The sequence below is a fragment of the Quercus robur genome, chromosome 4 (assembly GCF_932294415.1).
Source record: "Quercus robur chromosome 4, dhQueRobu3.1, whole genome shotgun sequence".
NCBI lineage: Eukaryota > Viridiplantae > Streptophyta > Magnoliopsida > Fagales > Fagaceae > Quercus > Quercus robur.
This window is the reverse complement of record NC_065537.1, coordinates 9,738,980-9,762,562: the sequence shown is the minus strand read 5'-3', so window position 1 is coordinate 9,762,562 and position 23,583 is coordinate 9,738,980. Positions and strand designations below refer to the sequence as shown.

General features: G+C 35.8%; 2 protein-coding genes across 2 annotated transcripts; one reads left to right on the top strand and one right to left on the bottom strand.

Moving 5' to 3' along the window:
- Positions 1-11,576: 11,576 nt before the first annotated feature.
- On the bottom strand, positions 11,577-13,625 carry LOC126721323 (WRKY transcription factor WRKY24-like). The gene is made up of 2 exons (XM_050424375.1): positions 13,554-13,625; positions 11,577-12,284 (listed from the first exon to the last, which is right to left on the bottom strand). Exons 1-2 carry the CDS (start codon positions 13,623-13,625, stop codon positions 11,577-11,579), a joined length of 780 nt encoding a protein of 259 aa, XP_050280332.1.
- A 710-nt stretch (positions 13,626-14,335) lies between these two features.
- On the top strand, positions 14,336-22,157 carry LOC126721322 (serine/threonine-protein phosphatase 7 long form homolog). The gene is made up of 4 exons (XM_050424374.1): positions 14,336-14,461; positions 15,062-15,825; positions 18,943-19,030; positions 21,765-22,157. Exons 1-4 carry the CDS (start codon positions 14,336-14,338, stop codon positions 21,834-21,836), a joined length of 1,050 nt encoding a protein of 349 aa, XP_050280331.1. The 3' UTR covers positions 21,837-22,157.
- The last annotated feature ends 1,426 nt before the right edge of the window (positions 22,158-23,583 follow it).

Sequence of the window (23,583 nt, the reverse complement as noted above, 5' to 3'; positions counted from 1 at the left end):
TTTTAAACAAAGTAGACAATACTTGAAGTAATTGTTACTTTGTACATCACATCCCATTACATAATATTTATATATTCCCACATCACATGGGTCTGCGGCTAATTTATTTCATGAGTGTAACGCATAAGTTAGGCATTCTTTTTGGCTGAGCTCGGGACAATGCATTAGCTTAGCAACAAAAAAGACTAAACATTGGTTTGATCTCCACAACAGCCCATTGTTGGTTTTAATGGTTAATAACATAGGAATTTACGAGTAACTGCATATAAGATGCAAATGTACACGGAGATGTCTAGTATGCAAGGAGTGCTCAAGTACGTGAGGTATTGAACAAGGCATCTCTGATTCTCTCACACAGTGCACTCAAGCCTGTTAGTGTTAACTGGAAAGCAATCAACAGTTTTATGCTGGACCAAATCATAAAACATAACACATCTTCATCTATAGAGGCACGCTAAAACATAAGCTAAAGAAAGAAACTAGTGAATGCAAATCAAGTTGAGAAACAGGGTTTCATCCAGCTTCATCTAGTTGGGAGAGAGCAACACAGTTCAAATTCCACAACTACCATTGTCAAACCCATTTATGATTCCCATCTAAGACTCAAACACTCGCACAACACAACTATTAAATAAAGAAAGAGGGATGAAAAAGGAAAAAACCTTAAATGACATTAGGGAATGTCGGTCTATACAACCGAAATTCCAACATTATAATCCCCATTTTGCTACCACATAAGACACCATCCAAGTTTTAATACATAATCATCCGAAACACTTAAAACATTGTTCCATAATACATACCTGCTGCTCTGATTTTTTTGTTATCCATCTACATATCAAAACCAAAATAATGGAGCATTAGAAGCTATACCACATTCTCCAGTGACTGAAACAAATATGAAGCCTAATAAACTACAATGGAAATGTGATTGCATTTTACTAACCAAAAAGAATCAAATTGCTGATGTTTGATTAATCGATTATCATGTAGTTCGAGCATTTTATCATGTAACATCTAGTGGGAAAAAAAAAATCAACAAAGTAGCTCCAAACAGAGAATAGTCAAATACATATCCAATGGCAAGTTAACAATACTAATCCTTATTGTTAAATAACAAAAGAACTTCCAGCTTTTATTCACACACACAAATATATATATATATATATATACATATATGAATTCCTATTCGTGGAGTCTACTAGTTTGAGATATATGATCCAATGTGATATAAAGTCTTTTAGTATAATAATCACTGTTAGGCTTATAGAAATGGTGTTAGATTAACCCTTTTTTAATTAAAAAAATGGTATTAGTTATGATTGTAAGGTGAAGAAAGACAGAGACAGAGAACTTCTTGTTTGAGCTCACAATTAAAACCACATGCTAATTGTCAGAAGCTCTATGTGGAGTCCTATTGCTAATGTTTTAAAACGGACTCCAAAAATCATTCAGACAGAAATATTTAATAGTTGCACAAACAATTGAAGGATATCAACATTGTCCCTAAGGATCATAACAAGTACTACTGTCTTGTAGCTCAAAATTATTTACTAAATGAAAAATGCTAAAGTCACAAACTATTTTATAAATTGTTGATGTATTAATTGGTTATTGTAAAGTAAAAAAAAAAAAAAAAAATTTGATCTTAATGGTGGTCTCAAATGAGAACCAGTAAAAATTTGCTACATCAATAATTAGTAAAAATATTGTAAAGTAGTTTAATTATGACTGTAACTTTGCCAGTAAAAAAGTAATGTTAGTAGTAGGCTCAAATGATAATAAATAAGAGTTGGTCACAACATTAGTTTATAAAAATATTGTAAAATAATTTATAACTGTAGTTTTATTCAAATTAGATTCTCTTCCTTCCCCCATTCCTTTTTCTTTCCTTTCTTAGAATTGGGTTCCCTCTGCTAACTTTCTACAAAGTAAAAACCCATATGTTGTGTAAGGCCAAATGGTTTCATCAGTGAATCCAGCATGAATCGAAATTGGCATAGAGATGATCTTTTTGGCAATATCAGCATCATGAAGCTGCAGATTCACTAGCATTTTTGGTTTACGTACAGGAATTTACTGGACCAAAAGGTTTTTGGCACAATACCTTAAAAAACATTCCTGGCATTCTCTAGCATCTTCAAGTTCATTTGATTTGTCAAAGTACAAATAGGAAACAGATGAGTGAATATAGTATATCCTAAGTTTTATCAACATTAGAGGTTGGGCCTTGGTATGATGGTAAGTACCTTTCACCAAAAGCAATAGGTCACATGTTTAAGTGAAAATTGAGGGGATTTTTATAGATAATTGTGTTGTGATTATGTGAACCTACTTTTCCCTCATTGACATAGAAAAAAGTGAAAAGACACTTCCTAGTTCCAACTTTAAGATACAGATGCCGGCATAGAAAAAAGCAAATGGTAAAACTGTACTATTGGACTCTAAAGTTTGCTAACTGTCATTTTGTTAATAGATGTTAGTCTCAATGTGGAACTACGACATGACAAATTTTAAGTGATGTGCCATTACATTTAATATTAAAAAATTAAAACACAAAATATGAAATTTGGATTAATCTCTTATTTTGATTGTTAATAATTAGGGATAATTACACATAACTCACCTGTGGTTAGGGCGAAAATCACTTTGCCTACCCGTGGTTTGAAAAGTATCACTTAACCCACCTGTGGTATGTTTCCATCAATCTCCGTAACCCACCTCAAGCCCAGCCGTTACAAAAACACCTCTTAACACCAAAACACAACATAATGCGAATCAAAACACCCAAAACTCAGAAACTTTTCAAGAGAGAGACTTGTGGTGAGATCAACGTGTTCTTCGTGGATTTTATATCTCTTTTTCAGCCTGTCCTGGCCCGGTGGTTTCATCTCATCACGGTGGTTTTGGCTCTCCATAAGTGGTTACAAATTTTCTCGCCATTAATGAGTTGTGGCTCTCCATTTTGTGGTTTTGTGTCACCATTTGTGGGTTTTGTTGGTTTTTGCATTTGGGTGTGCTTTATTTTTTTTTTGGCAGAAATCACGGTGGCCAGTGGTTATGGGTTCACAATAGAGAGAAAAGAAAGATAGAAGTTTTCCCCATTGCCTCCCTCAACCCTTTGGCTAACTCCTCGAATTAAAAAAAAAAAAAAAAGATTGGAAACCAAAAAGCATAACATAAACTACATTTGGGAACCATTAACAACATAAACTGCTGCCAGCACCACCATCACCACCACCACTACCTTCACCTCTCCCACCAGAACCTCCATAGCCACCTGACCCACCATTCGAAACTGTAGAAACTAGAAAATGATCAAAACCCAGTTGCCCAAATCGCATTTCAGAACAGCCCAAATTCTTAAACTCGGCTCCATGGCTAGAACTCAACGGGTGAGAGTAAGAGTGGCACGAAGAACAAGTACGAAACCCACTAATCCGAACTGGGTTTGTGGGAATTCGGGTGGAATGCGAAATGGGTTTGCGAGAAAACCCCATGAAACTGAAAGAGAGTAGGGATTTGCGGGTGAGTGATGCTGGGTTTGGAACCATTTGTTTCTATGAAAACTAAAGAAAAACAGGAGTTGTGGGAAAGTTTGTGTGACTGTGCTGTGGGTTTTGAGGTTTTTTTTTTTCACTAGTATAGGATAGGAGTGCGGCTCTTGGGTTGAGGGAGGCAATGGGGTTAGGCTTTTAATTTTTTTTGGGTATGTTCTTCATGTTCTTCATGTTTAAAATTTGTGTGAATGGAGAGAGAAATAAATACCACTTTTTGATTTTGTTTCTCTTGCATTTTTGCTTTACTTTTTGTTTTGGGAGGAGAGAGACATAAAGTTTGAGCCACCGTGACGACATGAAACCACCGGGCCGGGACAGGTTGAAAAAGAGATCTAAAAACCACGAAGAACACGTTGATCTCACCACAAGTCTCTCTCTTGAAAAGTTTCTGAGTTTTGGGTGTTTTGATTTGCGTTATGTTGTGTTTTGGTGTTAAGAGGTGTTTTTATAACGGCTGGGCTTGAGGTGGGTTACGGAGATTGACGGAAACATACCACAGGTGGGTTAAGTGATACTTTTCAAACCACGGGTAGGCAAAGTGATTTTCGCCCTAACCACAGATGGGTTATGTGTAATTATCCCTAATAATTATGAATAGGTTATTTTTGTTTCTTTATTTAATGATATAAAACATACTTATCGTTAATTAAGATTGTGGAGAAAATGAGCATAATAATGAGTTCAAACAATTGGGAATGAATAAATCATGTGGATAAAAAATTGTTGAGTAAATTGAATTAGGTATGAAAAAAAAAAATTACAACTTATGTTTATATTAGATTTTATATGAATTTTTTTAACAATTATTTATTTATTTTTGTAAATTAATATTTTTAAGGCTAATTTATATATATATATATATAATTTAAATTTGATAAATTGAATTTTTTTTATTTATTTTTTATTTTTTTTATACAAGATAGAATTTCTATTCTAACATAATCTAGGTGTATATGTGTGTGAAACTCTTTTCTAGAGACTTGAACCCCGGCCTTTACCCCCATACCACACAAGCATTATACTTATGGAGTAACTACCGTACTAAGATTGCACGATGATGAATTGAAATTTTTGACTCTGACACTATATGGTACAAGTTACATCACATCAGTTTTATTAAGTTTTTAATATTCTGTTATTAAACGGAATACTTATAAGCATGTACTCTTAATAAAAGTAAGCCTACCACAAACACAGAGACTGTTTCTTTCAGCTTGCCAAGGGCTTCTCAATCTCCATCCATTTAATGAAAGAATTTTAAATTGAGGTAAGCGCTTAAAAGAACCTAACTGCATATACGAGAGTAATTCCTGGGAAAGTCAAAGAACCCACTCTACGACACAAAAGACCATCCAACTTCTCCACACCTTGTCAAACACTCCTATAAAGAAACATTTCACCCAAATAGTTATACACAAGCACTCCAAAAAAAAAAAAACCATTACAGAACCTCTAACACCCAAATACTCTGATATTCAGATTGGACCAAATGGTAAAAACTGGGAAATAAAAAACAAATAAAATAAATAAAAAATCCAAGCAGATTGGAAAAAAATTACCTCACCAGTCACTATATATGGTGGTCAATATGTGATCGAGTCCGGCACCCTTATACGCCGCCACCTCTGCCTGTGTAGGCGGATTAAGTGGTCTCCCTGAAGGCGACGGCACACCCACTCCTTGATTCGGGTTGCTTTGTGGCTGGCCAGCCTCTCTCTGAGGCGGGTTTCGTAGAGAATTGTAAATTTTGGTTGTGACGAAGGTGGTTATTATTGTTAGAGCCAAGATACGCACCAGAAGGAGTGGCGTGAGTAGTGGTTGTGGTTGACTTGGTGGTGGCCATGTGTTGTCTGGTGGTGACAGAGGTTTGGGTGGTGGTGGTGGTGATGCACTGAAAGGTGCCAAATCGGGCAATGGCGGAAAAGGTGGGAGTGGAGGAAACTCAAATGCTGGCGAAGGCGGTGGTGGAGTAAGGGGGGAAAATGGGGGGAAGGGTGGAGGCAGAGTGGGGGGTGGAAATGGTGGGCAGGGTGGAGGTGGTGGTGCGATGGTGGTGGTGTTGGCAAACATGGTGAAATATTTGGATTTTGAAAATGTAGGTGGAGGTAGAGGTGGAGGTGAAGGTCGTCTGCTCTCAGATAGCCACCAAGCCATGCTTTTTATGGTTGCTTCAGTAACCGTTGTGTGGTAGGTGGTCCCGGCTACAATGAGAAAATGTTTTGCCCATTCCAAAACTTCACCAATATACCATCCATACCATTTCTCTGTAGGCTTCTCTGTCTTTTTCTAGACTTACAGTGTTTTTTTTTTGGCGAAACTACACTATTGGTCCCTGAAGTTTATCCTGTGTGCGCAATTGGTCCCTCAAGTTTGAAGTAAGCACAATTAGTCCCTTAAGTTTTAAAACTGAGTTGTATTGGTCCTTTTACTAACTGCTGTTAACGGTGTTACTTACATGGCTAACGGAAGTCATTTTTTTTTAATGATGTGGCATGTTTTTAATTAAAAATTAAAAATTAAAAAAAAAATAGTTTCCACGTTAGATGAAATTGAAAAATCATATTGACTGGATTAAAAACAAATCTGATATTTGTTTAACAAAGACACAGCGGAGAGAGAGAAGGGGAAACGAAAGATTGACAGTCACAAGAGAGCCGCCTGGGAGGGAGTGAAGGAAAACCAAAGCCTAGCCGTCGTCAGTGGAGACCAAATCCCTAGCCGCGCGATAGCACTGCTTCTCTAGCACTGCTTCTTTCGTATGCTATTGAAACCGTTTTTGGCAAATGGAACATTTGTACAGTAATGGACGCACATTCAGATCATTAGCTCTATCATTGCCCCATCTAGCAAGAGTGTTACCCCTTGTCTGCTTAGCCACAGACCTCACGGTGTTTTCAGTCTCTGGTAAAGTTGAACCATTGTGGCGGCCATTGTTAAGCCCACGGTGGTGTTGTGTCCGATTGGCTGGGTTTTCCATGGAGTTCCCGTTTGATGGTTTGGAAATGGAAGAGAGAAAGTTAAGTGTATCGAGGAATGGAAGGCTCTGGGTATATTTATTGCCTAGGGGAAGCCCAAGTATCAACTGTTAATGTAATGGCCGAATGGATTTTCTTCCGTTTGGACCCACATACTATTTAGCTTTTCTTTCTGGAGAAGTCAGACTCAACACTCAATTTGAAGAATAAACTTTAGACTTTGTTAAACAAATATCAGATTTGTTTTTAATCCAGTCAATATGATTTTTCAATTTCATCTAACGTATAGAAACTATTTTTTTTTTTAATTTTTAATTAAAAACATGCCACATCATTAAAAAAAATGCCAAGTCATTGTTTTGTTAGCCACGTAAGTAACACCGTTAACCGCCGTTAGTAAAAGGACCAACACAACTCAGTTTTAAAACTTAAGGGACTAATTGTGCTCGCTTCAAACTTGAGGGACCAATTGCGCACACATGGTAAACTTCAGGGACCAATAGTGTAGTTTCGCCTTTTTTTTTTTTCGTACTAAAATGTAAATGTAAATATGGCATGCAATCACACCCATGACGCAACACTATGTGTGCGTTATTCTAGACTTCACACACAGTCCTTTTTTACGTTTTTATTTATTTATAAAGTAGTCTTCTTTTTTTTTTTTAATAGAAAATTATTTTCATTAAATGTGAAATTTACAAATCTACCATTATATTTTTCTCTTATATATTTTATATATGCTTGCAAAGTTTTTAAAATATCAAAAATCAATACTTATATTATCAATCAAATGTTTAATTTTTTTTTTTGTAATATAAAATTATACATAAAAAATAAGTTTATAAATTGAATAGTAAATAATATCTAATCAATAAAAAATTGACATTTGGATTAAAAACATAAATAATATGCAATTTAGCGGTTATATTTTCAAAATATATAAATGTGTTCATTTTTTTTAGTTCAATTTATAATTTTAGACTACAACCAAATTTGTAGTCAAAATTTATCTTTATATTTTGCCTCTTTTTTTTTTTTGGGGATAAGTGCTAATCATTATACGTAATTTATAAGTAATAAAATTATTTTCCCTCTCATATAATTGTCTCTCAAGTCACGAATTCCCCCCCCCCCCCAAAATAACTAGCCAAGGCTAAGAAATTACGAATCTTTGTGACAATCTTTGGTCTTTCCCAATTCACTATAGCTTCAATCTTCTTTGAATCAACAGAAATTCTAGCTACTCTAAAAAAAAAAAAAAAAAGAACACAGAAATTGACACTTCTTTAGTTTGGCACAAAGTTACTTTTCCCTTAAAGTTTGCAATACAGTTTGCAAATGCTTCTCTTGTTCTTCTTGACTCTTAGAATATATTAAAATCAAAATGTCATCTATGAATATCACAACAAACTGGTCTAAGTACTTTCTCAAAAAAAAAAAAAAAAAACTGGTCTAAGTAAGGCGGAAATACTCGAGGATTCTGGCCTTTTGCCCTTTCTGGGAAACATATTTGGCATAATGCCCCTGTTTCGAAACTATATAGGGGCGTGCCCCTGTTTGAATACTCGATCACCGTAAAGGCGAGTTACTTAAGTAACTCGATTATGAAGAAACCGAGTTGTGGGCAGCTGCTTGCCACGCTGGTGTTCCAGCTTGGCTTTTGGGGAATAAAATATTCCCGCGTTACTGTTTGTAACTCGTCAATGGGGAAAATGAGTTATATGCGGAATATGAACCAGTTTTTAAATGTAACGTCTCTAAAACTGTTTGTCTTCCTTCCTCTGCAGTCTTCAGTCTCTCTCCCTTCCTCAGTCCGATCAGTAGCCACCGCCAGTCTGTTCAGTAGCCATCGTCAGTAGCCACCGTCAGATTCTCCTATTTCTACCCGCACCCAAACCAAACCGTTCAGTAGACCCTTTCCGAAGTTGAATCAAAACCCATACCCATACCCACACTTTTTCAATCTCACCACAGCCGAAGCTCAACCCAATCTGTCTTCGGAGTTAAAGGATTACAAACGTATTAAGGTAATTTGTAAATGCTGAGTTCAAATTTTAATTTTTTCCCTTTGCATGTAATCTGATTTGAGTGTGGCTTCCTAAGTTTTTCGCTGTTAGATTGTTGTCTATCTGTATTCATAATTATTGTTGCTGTTTTAGCTTTGTTGGGTTTGGTTTTGAAGTGGGTTTGGTTTTGAAGTGTTTTTTGACGCACATCTAGGGCAGAAATTCATGTAAAATACAGTTAGCATGACAACGGTGTTCATTGTTAGGGGAAATTGGTTTGTAATTCATATAGTTTGAAAGTGTATCAAATCAATCTCTATTTTTTCCAGAAATTATGTCACAAGTTATGTCATGATTTTGAATTTGGGAAAATTTCTTTTTAATTCAATGCTGAATGATGTTGAATTGAGAAGCTATTGGTTTTACAAGCTTCAAAGTTACTGGCTTTTACAAGCTTCCACTCTGTTTAGTTATTATTATAATAGATATAATGTGTGTATAATGGATATGCACGCATATATCTACACACAAACCATGGACATCCTAAAACCTTTGCTGCCATTTACTCTGCTTAGGGCTCTAACTGTGCTATATTGTTTTTATTCAACATCTAAGTTTTGGTTTGTAATTTTTTTTTTTATGTCATTATCCTTGTAATATCATATGGGAACATATAAACTTACTTACCACATCATTTGAAAGTCACTTACATTTTGTGTACAGATGCATAATTGATTGTCTTAAGAGACTAGAATTGTCTTAGAAGTTCTTAAAGTACTTTTTTTATTTTATTTTATTTTTTTTGGTTATTAGTATTCCTAGCCTTTGTAAGAAAGTATTTAGAAGTAGCCTATATAATGAACATTCCAACTTTTTTCAATCGCAATTGCTATCTCATACCTAAATGTGAGTGCTTAGGAAAGCCTAGGTGTGATTGCCCAATGTTTTATCTTTGTTTATTTGATGTTCTTTTTATTGTTTAAATACCAAACAGCCATCAACACAATCAATATGTTATCAAGAATCTAGTTTAGTGTTGAAATTCCTAAAAAGGCTACATCAAATTTGGTATTACAGCCCGTTCAAGCTCCTATCTTGTGTTAGATTAGCAGCTTCTGTGGGTTATGTTTGTTGACTAAGTACATCGAATTATTATTATTATCATCTATTACATTTGGGGTTGAAAAGGGAACTTAGTGGCCTTAGTGGCCTTTTAGGGTCACCCAATCCTTTCATAATAGGTTGGGTTAGGTTAGGGAGCATTGAGATTTGTGGTGGCTTTTGGGAATGGAAATAGTACATCCTCTAGGGTGCTTCTGACGGACCTAGGGCTTTGTTTATTTATTTATTTTTTTGGTGGTTTGGCCTACTATACTTATTTCCCTAGGGTATTGATTTCTGTGTGTCAGAATTAATTTTTGACTCTATAAAGTGTAGGCTTTTGAATGGGGTTTGATATGTAATTTAATTAATGGAAAAGAATGGAATATGAATTGCCACTAGGCTTTTGATGCAGATGGAAAATTGCAATAAAGAAACAAAGATGAAAAATGATAAAGCCTCACATGAAATCCATGTATTAAACCACTCTCCTCAATTTTCTTCAATATCTTGGGCGAAACCTCCATGATTACATGAAACAAAAGAGGTGACAAAAGATCTCCTTGTTTCAAACCCTGTGTGCTTAAACCCAACAGGGTGGAGCCATTAACCTATGTTGAGAAATGAATGGTGGTGACACAAGGCCTAATCCACCTCCTCCATCTATCTCCCGAACCCATTCTGCTCAAAAGATTAAACAGAGAATCCCAATTCACATTATGCTTTTTCTATGTCCAGCTTGTAGGCCACATCCGGGATACAACTCTTCAATTTTCCATCTAGGCACTCATTAGCAATGAGTACTAAATCTAAAATCTGCCTACCACCAAAAAACATCCATACTAGGTGCTCAACAATCTCAACCAAGTATCAATCATAACAAAAGCATCCACTTTGATATCACAAATTTCGCCACAGGGATTGATAAAAATCACATAAATTCTTCTTAATTACATATAATTAACTCACATAAATTATGCCAATAAGCATGCCATGAAAAAATACACAAAAATATTACAAAAGTAGGAATTAAATTGAGATTTTGAGAGAGAGAGAGGTCATGTGGGTTGGCAGTGATAGTGGGGCAGGGTGGGTTGGTTGCTGTGGGGGGATGGGGGTGGTCAATGGATTGGGAACGAAAAACAACAAAAATAATTACAAAAAAAATGTTCACTGTGGGTTATCTTGGCTAAAACTGGTGGATTGCTGGTCTAATCTTTTGTGTTGGAAGAGCTTTATTAGTGGGCTCATGCAATGGTTTCTCTTGTGGTTTGGAGTGGTTAGCTTGGGGGAGGGAGTTGGCTACTTACTTAGGGGTTGGAGGTGTTCTGTTGTGCTCTCTGAAAATGTTTTATGTGTTTTAAGGCTAGGCCTAAAACATTTTAGGCCTCTCTTAATTGTGTTTTCCCACCCAACCTAAAATATTTTCAAGAAAACTAGGATTCACCTGCACCAAACACATAAAAACAATGAAAACATTTTTGGAAAGCGACAATCTTTTGCGTTACTGTCAACATATTAGGCTTCACGAACTATTCCTTGGTGGACAAAATATACAACATTTTTTCTTTGACAAGAAATACCGATTACTTCTTTAAAACAATACTATTTTTTATTTATTTATTTATAGAGATTTTTTTTTTGGTTGTTGGCCATAATAGAAAATGCTTTTTTTTTTTGGGGGGGTGGTGGTGGTGGTGGTGGAAAGGGGGTTTATTCACAGTAGCCTTGGAACATGCCTTCTCTTTGGATTTGGCCCATTCCCCTCCTCTATTTTTTTTGCATTGCCTACCCCCTCACTGTCTCTTGATCCAGTTAACTGAGTGAGTGCTGTTTGAGCAGATTCTTGATCTCTCTCAGGAACTGTATAAGCTGGTACCACTTGACTTGACTTGGTCCAATTTCCAGCCTGGCTTTTGAAACCTAGATCTGGCTTAGTTTTCACTTAGATCACTACCTTCTTTTGCTCGCTTAATATTGGGTTGAGGCTTTGGATGATTATGAGTGCCTTTGTAGACAATTTCAATTATATGTCCTGTATGAGAACGCTCAACCTTTTTATTGGCAGGGCAATTCGGATATGTACATTTGTAGTAGCTTCGTGGATATTCACTGCCTTTAACTTTCTTCTTCCCATATATACGCCACTTGTAGCCATCATTGGCAGGCTTATCAACAGCAATAGTAGGCTGGTATGTCCTATCAGAATGAGAAACCTCTTCTCTTGTTTCTGCAACACCTTCCTCCTCACAGTCACTTTTTGTTTCCAATTGACTTAGAATGTTCATATTTCCGGCTAGATATTGCGAATCACTAATTTCTTTTGCAAGCTTGTTAGGCATTTCATGATTATGTTTGCCTTCGTACTTAATTTTAGGCATTTCTCCGGCAGGAGATTGCTCAACCCATTTTCTGACATTACAACCCACACATGTACATTTGTAGTAGCTTCGTGGATATTCATTGCCCTTAACCACCTTCTGCCCATATTTACGCCATCTGTACCCATCATCGGAATTGAAAGGATTAGCAACAACAATGGTAGGCTCACTATCCTGGTATTTCTTATCAGAATGAGATGCCTTTGATGATTCCATCTTGGAAAATCCGACCACATTGTTGCTAGTGTAGGGACTGAGTAGCTGTGAAAAGAAAATTTCTTGTTAGGATAAATTACATTGTTCGATCCTAAACTTTTACTCTGATTACAATGTCCTCCATGCTTTCGAAATTCATTAATGACTCCCCAATTTTATAACCTGGCTACAATGTCCTGCTGTCTGTGTTGGTGTTATATTAACAAAAAAGTGACACACGTGCATCACACTTGACATGTGACCCCACTTAACCAGCTGAGTCACAAATTTCCATGTCTGTTTGTAAACTGTAAACATTTTACAATAAAATTGATAGCAGTTTTTGATGCAGGAGCATCTAAGCTTGTAAATGTGAAATGTTGCTTTGTAGTTTTTGTAACAGGTTGCTGAATTTCCTTTTTTTAACTAGTTAGTTGTTAAGTCTTTTGTAACAACACAAGATTGAGAGCTCTTTTTTAACCACTTAGTGAGGCTATTGATTAAACAATTAGAAGGTATTACCATGGGTGAATCAGATGAGAACAGTCAAAGATGAAAAATGATAAAAAATTAAAAACGTACGAGTCAGTGATGGGAATGTAATTGGCTTAGTCTATTGGGATGTTTCAGATGATGAAGAGTTCTATTGGGACCTTCCTTAGTCTAAACTTGAATGTACTGTTATTTGATTGCAGTTTTCTTTAAAGACTTTTTAATTTGGGAATTTTAGATGATGAAGAGTTATCTTGGGACCTTCGTTGGTCGATCTAAAGTTGAATTGACTTGACACTTATTTGATTGTTTGTTTTTGTTTTTCACTGTTGGATTGCTTTTAATTAAGTTCTCCCAGAATGAAGACAATTTGGTAAATTCTAGGTCTTCTGGAATGGGTTGGCCTTGGCTGCACCAAAGGCCTTGTCGCCTCACACCTTAGGGCGTTGGGCCATATAAGGCCTTGGCACCTTAAGGTTGCCTTTCACCTTTAACTACCTTGACCCTATTTCTAGTTGACTTAGGAAAGCCAACTATTGATTTTAAAAAATCTGCTTGATTTGAAGAAAAGAAATGAATTACTAATAACCTAATTTACGACCAAGACTTGACCAATAAAAATATAATTGACTTCTAAGAGAAAAAATAATCGACTTCATAAAAACAAATGAAGGAAAAAAAAACCCAAAAGAGAAGAAAGCAAAGGTCTTGGACTGTTATGGTCACCAATTCAGTGTTCATTTGACACATAACTATGCACACACCATCATTTGATGGTATAGGTCTCACAGTTGTTTAATCCATTTAATAAAGCTCAATATTAATTTGACTATTATTAGTTGCCTCCAAAGCTGTGCTTGTGAGTGAGATGTCCATTGCAGTAGAGTCTCTAATGGAACCTTTACCTATTTCCATGTTTGTCTCCCCCTTTTTTTTGTTGAAAACACACCTCAGTAGCCACTAAGTTACAATGAACCCTTTTCAGTTCTTGTTTTATTAAATAAAATTTCTTTTAGAGTGTGATGTCAAGTACGGGAACAAGCAAAAGCAAAAGGAAAGAACTTTACACTTTGATTAAAGAAGGGAAATTCTAGTACTCATGGGTGGCAGGGCTTGTTTAGGGGTAATTGGTAATTGGGTACCTTTTAATTTTAGAGCTATGTTTTAGTGTTCTAGAATGGTGTTTTTTGTGGTGCTTAATTGATTGTTTGGTTTGCATTATGCTTTGTTCATTTGTTGGTTTACTTTGTTTGATTTAGACATTGAATCTCACCTTGGTTGGTTGGTTAGGTTGCTTATACAATTTGCAACTATGTGTCTTTTATGTTTATGCCTTGCAACCATGAACGTTAGGTTGTTTATATTTTAGTGTTTTACTTTAACTCTTCCTTGATATGATTAAATCGATTGAAAATCAGTGTATATAGATGCATGATGTATAATTCAGTTTAGCAATTATATGTTTCAATTTTCTGTCAAATCTCTCTTTCACTCTATCTCTCTGTATTTGTTTCTGTGAGTTTGTTGTAGAACATTCAAGTACTTGCCTGTGTTTACTTGCAAAAGCCAAGCTTTTCTTCACTATTACTTGCCTGTGTTTACTTGCCTGTGTTTACGTGTCTAACATGATTGCATGCGTGTCAGATATGCAGCAAGTGGGAAATGTGGATCCTGGACCGACGGTTGGTACACAGTTGACGCGGCAGCCGGTTCATCGATCCACGCTGCTTTGGGAGACGCCAGCCGTTCAGGTGTGTAGTTGTACTGAACTTTGGACATGTCGAAATCATTTAATTTTATTTCTGTAGGGTTCTTTGATTCTTTGCAAATAGACATTGGACATGGTAGAATGTTTTGGTTTATGCAGAATTGTATTTAATCCAAAGAGAAAATGGCATGAAGCATAAATAATCAAGAACATTGTATGGAGCAGAAATGTTCAAAGTCAGTACATGTCATTTAGAAGCTATAGTAATCAATAAAAAATTGAATCCGCTACTATTCTTTTTTCCAAACATGCACACACAATTACGCGTGGCTACACATAAGACAACTAACGACCTTGATTCCTAATTCCCTACTCCATTTGACATAGTGAGGCACTTTGTTCATTCATTTCAAAACATGATGCCCATCACCTTAGTGCTAATTTAAAACAATGTCATTGATGTTGAATTTGATCCTATCTGCTATTGAGGTAGAGCGAATAAGCAATTAACATTGTAACTAACGTTTTGCAAAATGTTCGGGACTAACTAGTTAGCCTACTGTTTCTTGCATATTATTATTATGTAGCATTGTTATAGTTATTTCGTGTGCACTATCCTAAGACAATGCTTTTTCGTGTGCAGGTAGTGCCAGGCGTGCTAAACTGCAGACGCCGAAGTTGCAAGTTACCTGAGCATGGGCTTGACCCACGGATTGCTCGGTACATAACTGAGGCGGGTTTTGAAGGGTTATTCAAGGTTCCAAACTTGGAAGTGGATCATGTGTTGATCACAGCACTAGTTGAGCGTTGGCGTCTGGAGACGCACACATTCCACCTACCGCATGGAGAGATGAGCATCACCTTACAAGATATTGAGGTGATGCTAGGGGTTCCTGTTGATGGGTTGCCAATTACTGGGGCTGTGAAGATGAATTGGCCTACATTGTGTCTTCAGTTATTGGGTCATCGTCCACCAGACCCGATACCGCATCCCCATGAGAACACCTCTATCCTTGCTGGGGCGAGGCTCAGATTCACGTGGTTGAATGCACTATTTAGTGGTCCCCTAGCTGCGGATGCTACTGATGAGGTAGTGCAGCAACATGCGCGCTATCAAATACTCGATCGGTTGGGGACGATTTTGTTTATGGATAAGTCGGCAGACCGGGTGTCGGTGCTGCCTCTACAGTTCCTAAACCCAATCAGCAATGCGAAGAGGTACAGTTGGGGTAGAGGGGCATTAGCCTGGTTGTACAGGCACTTATGCAAGGCATCGGAGTCGAAGGCGAAGCAGATTGGAGGAGCAGTGATGTTGGTGCAGCTGTGGGCGTATTCGAGGTTCCCACTGATATGCCCTGTTATGAGGTTGCCACTACTGCCAGTGGAGGCAGGTCCCCTTGCCAATCGGTATGTTATTTGAGTAGTTTGATTCAATTGTCAAGTACTATTATTTTTTTTCAATAAATGTTTGGTATGATTTATGGTGCCTACGTATATTTGTAAGACTGTGTTGCTTCTATGATTAAAGCATGCTATTTTGCGAAAGACAAATTTCTTCACCTTATGTCAATCATTATATTTGCATTATTATTATTTTGGTTAGTCTGATTCCAATTTAAATTCCAATATCTTACTGCATTTAGTTAATATTAGAAATGCTAAAATGTATTGGCAATGCTAAAGCCAAAATTTTAGCCAATGTCCTTTTTTGCCTGGTAGTAGTTCTGAATTTGCAAGATAATTAGGGCCATAACCTAGCCAAGAGCCTTGTAGTTTAATTGGCACCTCCTAGTGTTTCCGACGTAGACATCCAGGGTTCAAATCCCCCACTCCAACTATCAAATTATCAAAAAATAAAAAATAGAATCAGGGCCATAACTTAACTTTACCCTATGCTTAACTATTTTTATATGGTAAGACAAATAAGTATATATTACATGTATATCACACCTCTAATACAGAAGAAGAGAGAAGAGATTAAATCATATACTTTCAACAAATCCCTAAGTCAAGAATCTCTCTATCTCTAGATCTTTCTAATTTTTAGTAAAATAAGTGGTGGAAACCCATAATGATGGTTGGATATCATAGATAACCTTGGGTTTTCACTTCTCAGATGGTTTGGGTTTAATATTCCTCCTTCAAATTTCAATCTAATGTATTTTTGATAATTGTGTTTAGAAATGAAGTATTGGTTTTTTGGTTTTCAAAAATCATTCATCATAGAATATACATAAATTGATATATGAGATGTACATGAGTCAAGAGCTCCTTGGCACTAATTGTAGGACTTGGCTAACCAATATGCATCACGGTGGGTTAGTAAGAGCTTAGAAATTAATTTAAATCCTCTTAGCTTTTCCATCGATGATTCTTATTCTTGGAATTCCTTTATCTCAGTCTCTAGATTGGGTGGTAGAATATTTTTCTGCCGTATGTCATTGTTGTTTAGTCTAAGGTTAAAGACCTCATGAATTATTTGGTATCAGTTTTGATGTGTAGCATAAACATTTTATGTGGATTGGTAGTTGCATACATTGCCTAGTAAATGGTTATGAAGGTAATGGAAGTTCTGGTAACTTTGATTTTTTTTTTTTTTTGGGTTGATGGTAACTTTGATATGTTAATGAAGCTATAGGCCTGTTTCAAATCAAAATTGCCTCTTGTCCTAAAAGGGTCCATGGTCATGAGATGCTTACTAATGCCATAGGTTCAATCTGCCTTTTGTAGCTTCTAATGCAGCATTTGAGGAGACAACTGCAAATAGATTTTAAACTTTGGTAGAATGAATTCAGTCCAAATAAATTTTTTTGACTACATTCTTTTGAGAAATAAATTTTGGTATCATGCTAAAACTCTTACTAGAAAGTAATTATACTAAATGAAATTATGTACGGTTATGTCATTGGAGAATTTATATTTTGTCAATAAATAATATAAAATATTATTCAATGTGACAATTTCTCCAATTTCTCTATAATGATCCACAATTTCTATAATTGCTCTACTACCCGGTGAAGGACAAATACCAGACCAACCCCAACCAAATTATCCAAATCCCAACTTTATCCACCACCGTGAACGACCCAGATTCCCTAATCACAAGTTGGTTTTGTGATTGTGGGGTTCCATTGTCGAATCAAAATGTTACAAATGAAAAGGGTAAAGAAAATTCAAGAAATTGAAAATACATTCACATGGAGTTAGTCACCATTTCTATCTAGTTTCCAATATGCTGTCTTCTGTCCAAAGCTGAACCCATTGAGAATACAGTAAATCAAATAGGGCAGGGAGACAATAATTCCCAATCCTGCAATTGCCTAACATAGATAGGGTACTAATGCACTACTTTACCCCTAACATCCAAATAATCACTAACCCTAGCATGTTTGTTAGCTGCAATTTGGAAATGATCATAAACTAACGTAAACTAACCAATTAAAAGACTTGTTCCCACACCATGCATCAAGCCATATACCCTCACCCTCATGCCATCCCCAATTTTAAATCTAATAAATTTATAGGACTCCCAAAACCTGCTCTTATTCCTTTCCACAATCCCACTCCGTGTGGAAATTCTACTCCGTCTGTAGTCCACTGGGAATCTTGCTCATATTTAATTCTCAGAAGGCATCTCCACAATTGGTCATTTCCCTGAGTAAAGCACCATATTCACTTATCCAACAATGCAAAGTTGAAGGAGCTTAAATTTTTAAAGCAGACCAGAGCGGCCAGTGTGACGAGTTGAACAGTGAACTGGGACCTAGATTGGTATGGTCCACATTAAAAAACCAGGAAAAAATTGGAAGGGCTCAAAACCAGTCAATCCGCTTCCTGGTTTTGAGCAGTTTGATTAGGTTTGGCCCCTTTTTTAATTACTAAATTTTTTTATTCTCTTACAAAAGAAAACCTTGTATATTATTTTTTTGATAAGTAACAATCTAATATATATATATATATATATATATAAATAACCCTTATATGTTAGGTTTACACATAAGCTAGCCCAACATTAAAAACTAAAGAATGTCAGGCCCTTGCAAAAACTAAACAATGTATTCATGTTTGAAATTTTTGATGGAGAGGTATTTATTGAGGAGGAAGTATAGTATCCCCTTTCATTTCAATCTGGGACTTTCAATAAGTCTTTCTTACAAAACAATAAGTCCCTCATTGATTTTGACTTGTTTTTATTTTTATTTTTTTAAATTGGTAAGTTATAGGTGCACCCAATGGGAATCCAGGATTGAAAAAAAAAAAAAAGATATTAAGAATGCTTGTAGTAATAAAGGAGCCACTCTTTTTCTGTCTTTCATTCTAGAGAAGAAAAGTTCCAAATTTAGCATGATATTTTTTATTTTTTATTTTTTTGATATATAACGTTAGAACTTTTTATTAAAGAATAGCCAACCCAAGTACACTGAAAATGTACTACAGTGGCATGAATATTTGCATGATAATTATTTGGAATCTATTATTTGCATGATAACTAATGAGCATTGTTTGAAATTATATGTTTACTAGATGGAAGGGGCCGAAGAGCACGACAGAGCATGCGACACATGTGCTAGTTGCGTATCGTGCGTCACTGTCGAGTATACGGGCACACCAGGTATTCTACTGCTTCATGTCACAAGGATATAATTCTCTATTTTATTTTGGTTTTGACTTTCTAGGGTTGTCAACTACTGCATGTGTATAGTTAATAATGTAACTTTGGTCGATTAGACCCTAGATATACAAGGCATTAGTTACAAATTCCGGAAGAAGGTGGGCAATCACTATAAAGTACCTTCATTAGTAATTTTACACTAATTTGATTCCACATATATTTAGCTGTGTATGCTTAAATTTTCTTTCTCGGTTTTAGCTAGTGCAACCAGTAGTATCCGGGTGCATCTTACCATGTCAAATCCAATAAGAGGGGGAAATAGGTCAAGAATGTCTTACGATTTTTAGTGAAGTGGTTTTTCAATGGTCTTATACATGTGTGCTCACATTGAGGATTGACACAAATAAGTACGTATTTCACTTGTTAAGAAAAAGTATCGGCACACCCAAATATGCTTTAACATATGATCATTTGCTACTAATTAAACAGCTACATCCTGAATTAGCTAGACTTTGTGAAACAATTAAAATTTTGAATGCTACTGCAACTCTAGGCTTATGTCGACACTGCCTCAACAAGTCAAACATGGTGGTCAAGTTGCAGAACCTTGACTTGATAGAAAGGAAAATGAATCAGAACAAAAAGCGAGTAAAATTCATCAAGAACAAGACAGGATAGCTGTAAAGAAAAGTAAACAACTTCAAAACTTTTGCTCATCAGAAACCAAACACCCACTACCCATGTCTTGTGAACCAACACAAAAGAAACATTTTTGGATAGGATGACTCTGCTAAAAGCATCAATCAGAGAGTAGTGAGCAGTGCTCCTTTTCTAGTTGTCGCGAGAATAGCATTAGCTTAATTCGTCAGCAACCTCCAAACATATTACTCAAATACAGTTAATCAGTGAAGAAGCGGCTTCAATAATACACAATTTGATTCTTTGATGAGGTCATGACATAATCTAGTGGGGCAATGGATCATAAAGTCTCAACATTAGGTCCTTCTGAAAAGTACATTTGGGTGTAGCTAAGAAAGCATGGGAAGAGAGAAAAAAAAAAGTGATTCTGATCTAACTATTTATTAGTATATATATTTATATATAGTCATATCCTTAATTTGGTAACCAGAATCTTCTTAACTGCCAATCTTAATTAAGGTTCTAAAGACAACTTAATTTCTCACCTCCTAACCACTGGTGTTTTCTTGCTTCCACCAGCAATTGTTGCTAATATAACTTCAAAAAGAAGTTAAGACCACCCTTTTCATTTGTTCAATGCTTGTGGTTTCAACAAGATCAATCTGTTGTAGTCCTTTTTAATCCTTTTTCCTTTTACAAAAACAACAATCAAGCATTAGTTTCAAAATTTTTGGGTCGGTTCTGGATATACTCAACAAATTAGTCAGGTCGACCATATGAACTCTTTTTTGCTGGTCATTTTATTGAATCGAAATCATACTATTTGTTACCTTACTTCCTTAATGGACATATCAAAGTTTACAACTTCTATTAATGTCATTTTTGTCTTCCTCTATCTTTTTTTACTTCCCAACTTGAAACAAGTCACTTGTTGTAATTAGTGCATTAATCATTTTCCTCTAAAATAATCAAAGTATCTCAAACGACTTCCTCTCATATTTAAATACAAGAAAATTTCTCATGTTATTATGTGTGCAGATTTTGAATGATGTCCTTACTAGCTAGCTTTAAACCACAGTTTTATATGATCAAAATCTTCAAAAAGGTGTAAGGAAAAATACAGTTTCTCAAAAAATGAGTGCAGTTTGTTCTATAGGAAACCTAGATAACTGTGTATCTGCTATCCATTGAAAAAGTTGGATGTCATTGATAGAAATTTACAACCTTGACTGGTAACATAACATAATCACTGTGGTGAGTTCATATGGACTCACAACATCAGCAGAACTGGTCATGATAAACTGTACTCCGACATATGACCAATTTCATCATGGATACCTTGTCTTTTATCTTTTATTTGGTTACAATCATAGAAATGCAAGAACCATCAATTCTTTCAGAAAGTTGAAGTGCATGATAAAGATGTAGGACACACTAGCTAAGTTATCAAAGTAGTCATCATGAGAAGTACAACTAATTTGTCTTTTTTCACGTTGTCCACATATGATCGTCGAGTGATACTGTTTGTTCTAATTGAAGCGCAAAGAATAATATGTTAACTCATAAATCCAGCACTATAATAAATTCTTGGAGAAGAATTACGTTTAATTTTGATTGTGAATCAATGTCCGAGAGTCTAAATTATATATCAGGATTTTCTCAAGTCACCTTCACTTTATCCAACAAACAAATCTTTGCCAAACTCAGAGATAATTAGTGGGGAACCACATTCATGCATATCATGATTCATGACCATAAATATAAAATTATTGGAAATTCAATGATACATAAAAAGTAAGCATGCATGCTATAATTGTAGACAGATTACTGATGCCAAGTTATAGCTCGAGCCAATAAAGGAATACGTATACAGATAAGAAAATGTTTTTGATGACATGAAATAACAACTCTATCTAAGAAAGAACTCAAATCATACATAGGTATAAGGTGACAACCATAATTAATAAGTAATTCTCTCCTTGATCATATTTTCTGATTCAAGCATCATAGCTTTTTATTATGTGGCTGCCACACTGGTAGCACTCTGAGGTTCTCTTATTGTTGGCAGGCATCTTATTGTTGACCATTTCTGTAGGTTGTCTGGGAGCCCTACAGCGATGTCCTAGAGTTGTTGCCCCCATATTGCACTGCCGGCCGACAAATATAGAGGGCCAATGTGCCATTGATCTATTTTTGGATAGTAGAGGATCATCATCCCGAACATGTCTTTCGTCAGTTCGGGATGAAGCAAGTGCCACCGGATATTGTAGATACGTCCGTTCATCTCCCCAAAATCTCCCTCCAAGGTAAACTAGATAAGGATTGGGTGCAAGAGCATGCTGTCTACATTGACCGATGGGCCCATAGAGAGGAACATATTGCTGACGCACTGGCATTGGATGGGGACACGACATACCTTGCTGCTTACATGGAGTCGTACCGAAAGACGACGAGACGGTACATTACACGCGACTCAGCGTATTGGGAAATCATGGTAAGGCAACAATTCGATGCTTCTTTTATGGATTGACAATATATGTGTGTTGCTGCATGCATTATGAGAATTTAAGTTTTATGGAGCCATTGGATCAATATTTTGATATTCATTTTAGAGAACATTTCATTTTAGAGAACATTTTCATATTCATTAGGGTATATTCATTTATTTTTAGGTTTGACCAATTGTTTTTGAACATGCGGTAATGAGTACCAATTAGTTATGGATACTTTAAAGTACCGTCCCTAGCTAGCTTGGTGTTTTCCTCGGAAAACCCAGTCCATATCTTGCAAAAGTTGATTGAATTACACAGAATTGTAGAATTTTTTTTTATCATAATGGGCTTCCTAAAAAAGTTCTTGAGAGGGAGAAGAGGAAGAAAGTAACCTAATCTTTTTTCCCCCTTCTTTTGAGATAAAAATCCTACATGAACCTAATTTAAGTGTAGTAAATTTGTGGAGTGACCATCACACCAAGAGTGTGTAGTGGTAAGTTACTTGGTCATGCTAATTTACTTAAATTTTGTCAAATAATAGTGAATCAAACTTGCATTTTAAATTAGTGACTCATGATAGAATTTAAGAATTAATCATTGGCTTTTTCCTAGCTAGGAGCTCATTGATGTGGTTGTTGTAATATCACCCCACTTAGTTTTCCATATGAAATTTGCCCTAAAATTGAGATTGTTAGAGGCATGGTTTGGTCACAAAAGTATTGAGCCACACTATATAAGTGGAGCAGTCTCATTGAATTAGTATAACCGGGTTGGGTTTAGCACATCTATGGATTATCATAAATTTGGGTTTGGTCCATAGACAAAGAGAATATGATATTGCAACACGATTGGGATTATGGCTAGCCCTGTTCCTCATAGTTAGGGCCCAACCCATTATTAGTTAATTTACATTTATTTAGGAAAACAAATGTAATAATGATATTGTTTGTACCTCTGATTCTTTAAAAAGACTAGACAAATATTTAAAGAAGGAACTAGCCAAATACTTTATACTGCAAACTTTGTTGCACATTTTATAACATTGGGTTCCATTGCAATGTCTACTTTTACTCCAACCTATTATATATTCTTTTTACGACTTATGTTAGTAGGTCCATAGACTAGAAGGGTTCTCTTGTCTGGTACCCATTTTATACAATTCATATATTGCTCATCAAATAGAAGAAAAGTAATTAAGGGATTCTTTTTCTACAGATTTTGATATCATATAATTAGGTTATACCAAATTCGTTATATAAAAAATACTAATCAGTGTATGACTCAGCAGTTGGTAGAATACTTAATAATCGCATAACATTGCATGATTTGCACTTTGAAATAAACTAACATAAACCTTTTCATTCACTTTTATAGTCTCATTTTAGTGGGGCAAGCATAAGATTACACAACTCTCAAGACTCA